The 3,757-nt window shown below is 50.4% G+C and overlaps 1 protein-coding gene across 3 annotated transcripts in view; it reads left to right on the top strand.

Annotated features, from left to right (window-relative positions):
* The first annotated feature begins 129 nt into the window (after positions 1-129).
* The window catches only part of ASB3 (ankyrin repeat and SOCS box containing 3), a 279,122-nt gene continuing 275,494 nt past the window's right edge, over positions 130-3,757 (top strand). For 2 of the 3 annotated variants that reach the window (XM_089676464.1, XM_089676462.1), the window contains exon 1: positions 130-255. In XM_089676464.1, coding sequence (XP_089532590.1) covers positions 139-255 — 117 coding nt within the window. In that variant the 5' untranslated portion in view covers positions 130-138. Of the gene's footprint in view, positions 377-3,757 lie in introns of all 3 variants that reach the window. The other variant, XM_089676463.1, reaches the window with a different exon arrangement.

The following is a 3,757-nucleotide window of genomic DNA, read 5'->3' as shown; positions in this document are numbered from 1 at the left end:
AACCCCGCCCCTCCGCCTCTACCCTCCCGCTGATAGGACGGTGCCGGCAAAGCATCACGGAACTTGTAGGAAAAAACGTGACTTCCACGTTTTGCAGGGCACTTTTTTTGGATGAACTTTATACATAAGAGACAAAACATGACAGAGCGACCCAAGCGTCCTGAGGGAAAGGGCGTGGTTTTGGTGGGTCATGTGACTGGCGGGGATGTGAAGCGGAGCGGGAGATGTGAGCAGTCGGTGGACGGGCTCCTACAGGTGACGTCAGGGCTGCCGACTGGAACAATAAACGGGGCTGGGCCGGTGTGGGGAGTCCGAGGACGGGGATTGGTGGAGCTGTGACTGCCAATGAGCCCTTCGTTGTTTTTTCTTTTAAAGGGTGAGTTCACCTGTTAATGGAAAATGAGCGGGTGACCGAACTCCAAATATCCTGGCCGCCCCTGAGGAGCCTCAGTGTGCAAGGAGAAAGAAACACTTATCATTGGCCAGTGCAGTCACATGGTCAAATGACCAATGAGAGGCACATCTGAGGTATCTTCTGCCAATAAGATGTCCAAGAAGAACGAAGAGCTTTTCATTGATCGGTGCAATCATGTGACGACTGGTCTGACCAATGAAAAGCTCAGTTACAACGTCCCAGAAAAGAGAAGCCTTCCCACAGGGACCAGGGAGAGGCGCAGCTGAGGCTTGTACTGTTCTGATGTCGGCTGGGCTGACCAATGAGAAGTGATTCACATTCTTTTTCCATTTAGTGCAAGTAACAGAGTGCAGGGGTCAGGAGTATGTCACACAATATCCAGGGGTCAGGAGTATGTCACACAATATCCAGGGGTCAGGAGTATGTCACACAGTATCCAGGGGTCAGGAGTATGGCACACAATATCCAGGGGTCAGGAGTATGGCACACAGTATCCAGGGGTCAGGAGTATGGCACACAATATCCAGGGGTCAGGAGTATGGCACACAGTATCCAGGGGTCAGGAGTATGGCACACAGTATCCAGGGGTCAGGAGTATGGCACACAGTATCCAGGGGTCAGGAGTATGTCACACAGTATCCAGGGGTCAGGAGTATGGCACACAATATCCAGGGGTCAGGAGTATGGCACACAGTATCCAGGGGTCAGGAGTATGGCACACAGTATCCAGGGGTCAGGAGTATGGCACACAGTATCCAGGGGTCAGGAGTATGGCACACAGTATCCAGGGGTCAGGAGTATGGCACACAGTATCCAGGGGTCAGGAGTATGGCACACAGTATCCAGGGGTCAGGAGTATGGCACACAGTATCCAGGGGTCAGGAGTATGTCACACAGTATCCAGGGGTCAGGAGTATGTCACACAGTATCCAGGGGTCAGGAGTATGGCACACAGTATCCAGGGGTCAGGAGTATGGCACACAGTATCCAGGGGTCAGGAGTATGTCACACAGTATCCAGGGGTCAGGAGTATGTCACACAGTATCCAGGGGTCAGGAGTATGGCACACAGTATCCAGGGGTCAGGAGTATGGCACACAGTATCCAGGGGTCAGGAGTATGGCACACAGTATGCAGGGGACAGGTGCAAGCAACATAGTTTGCAGGGGTCAGGAGTATGTCACACAATATCCATGGGTCTAGAGTATGTCACATAGTATCCAGGGGTCAGGAGTATGTCACATAATATCCAGGGGTCAGGAGTATATCACACAGTATGCAGGGGGCAGGTGCAAGCAACATAGTTTGCAGGGGTCAGGAGTAAGTCGCACAGTATGCAGGGGGCAGGTGCAAGCAACATAGTTTGCAGGGGTCAGGAGTAAGTCGCACAGTATGCAGGAGCAAGTATCAGAGCGCAGGGGTCAAATGCAAGTATCACAGAATGCTGGGGTCAGTAGTAAGTAATACAGTATGCAGGGGTCAAGAGTAAGTAACATAGTGCGTAGGGGTCAGGAGTAAGTAACAGTATGCTGGGGGCAGCTGCAAGTAACACAGAGTGCAGGGGTCAGGTGCAAGCTACATAGGTTGTAGGGATCAGGTGCAAGTAACACAGTGTGCAGGCATCTGGAGTGAGTAACACAGTATTCAGAGGTCAGGAATGACTAAAAGTGTGCAGGGGTCATTAGTGAGTAACTCAGTATGTAGGGGTCAGGAGTAAGCAACACGGGCATGCAGGGTCAGGAGTTACTAACACAGTATGCAGGGGTCAGGAGTAAGTAACATGGCATGTAGGGGTCAGGAGTTACACAGTATACAAGGGTCAGGAGTAAGTAACACGGCATGCGGTGGACACGAGTAAGTAACAGATTATGCAGGGGTCAGGAGTGACTAACAAGAGTGCAGGGGTCAAGTGCAAGCAACATAGTTTGTAGGGATAAGGTGCAAGTAAAACAGTGTGCAGGCATTGGGAGTATGTAACACAGTGTGCAGGGCTCAGGATTGACTAAAAGTATGCAGGGGTCAGGAGTAAGTAACACCGTATACAGGGGTAAGGAGTGACTAACAATGCAGGGGTCATGCGTAAGTAACACAGTATGCAGGGGTGAGGTGCAAGTAACACAGTATGCAGGAATCAGTAACAGAGTGCAGGGTCAGGAGTAAGTAACACAGTATGGAGGAGTCAGGAGTACATAACACAGAGTGCAGATGTGAAGTGCAAGTAACACAGAGTGCAGGGTCAGGAGTACATAACACAGAGTGCAGATGTGAAGTGCAAGTAACACAGAGTGCAGGGTCAGGAGTACATAACACAGAGTGCAGATGTGAGGTGCAAGTAACACAGAGTGCAGGGTCAGGAGTACATAACACAGAGTGCAGATGTGAGGTGCAAGTAACACAGTATGCAGAAGTCAGGAGTAACACAGAGGTCAGTAGTATATAACACAGAGTGCAGGGGTCAGAAGAAACTCCTGAGCAACAGTTCCATAGCACAGATTCCACCCTCTCTTATTCGCTCATAGACCTCAGATGCAGCAGAGTGAGGGAAGACCTCCCAAGTTTCCCCTTAGCTGTGTCATATGACGCATCAGAGCTGAGGAAGAACTTAGGACTTCCCTGTGCTCTGTGCCTCTATAACCTGAGCTCTGAGATCAGGAGCTGGCACCACAGGGTAATCTACCTGGCAGATGGCAGCGATCAATCGGTTGCCTCATCCATCATTAACCCCTTTCCTGCCGCCCTATAGTGGAACTACTGCTACAGGGCGGCAGGGCTGTGCAAAATCACATATGTATACATGACTTGCATTTCCGGGTAGGGGGCACGCGCATGCGCCGCCCTACCCGCGCCGCCATTGGCGGCTACAGATGTCAATCACCAGGTTCCGGTTGGAGATTCCCCGCCGGTACCTGGTGATCTCTGTGTGGAACTGACGGGTAAACAACGCAGGTCTATGTCTTGCCAGCAAGGATATGCTGCTGTGTATTTCTCTGCACAGCAGAGAAATACACAGCAGCATGTTTCCCTAGTAGAACAGCACACAGTTAACCCCTTTGATTGCCCCACCCCTTCCTGCTCATTAGTACAGTGTCAGTGCTTTTTATTAGCGCTGATCACTGTATTGGTGTTATTGGGATGTCAGTGGCAGTTAGTCCTCCCCCCGTGTCAGAATACCCGCCGCAGTCCCGCTATAAGTCTCCAATCACCGCCATTACTAGTATAAAAAAAATAAAAATCCTGTATATATACACCACCATTTGTAAACGCTATAACTCTCACGTAAACCAATTATTTACACGTATTGGGATTTATTTTAGCAAAGACACGGAGCAGACATACATTTTGG

This window comes from Staurois parvus, unplaced genomic scaffold (assembly GCF_062004578.1).
Source record: "Staurois parvus isolate SC_StPar_1 unplaced genomic scaffold, SC_StPar_1.0 ptg000169l, whole genome shotgun sequence".
NCBI lineage: Eukaryota > Metazoa > Chordata > Amphibia > Anura > Ranidae > Staurois > Staurois parvus.
Note: the sequence above shows the minus strand (reverse complement) of the source record. Positions and strands in the feature narration are given on the sequence as shown.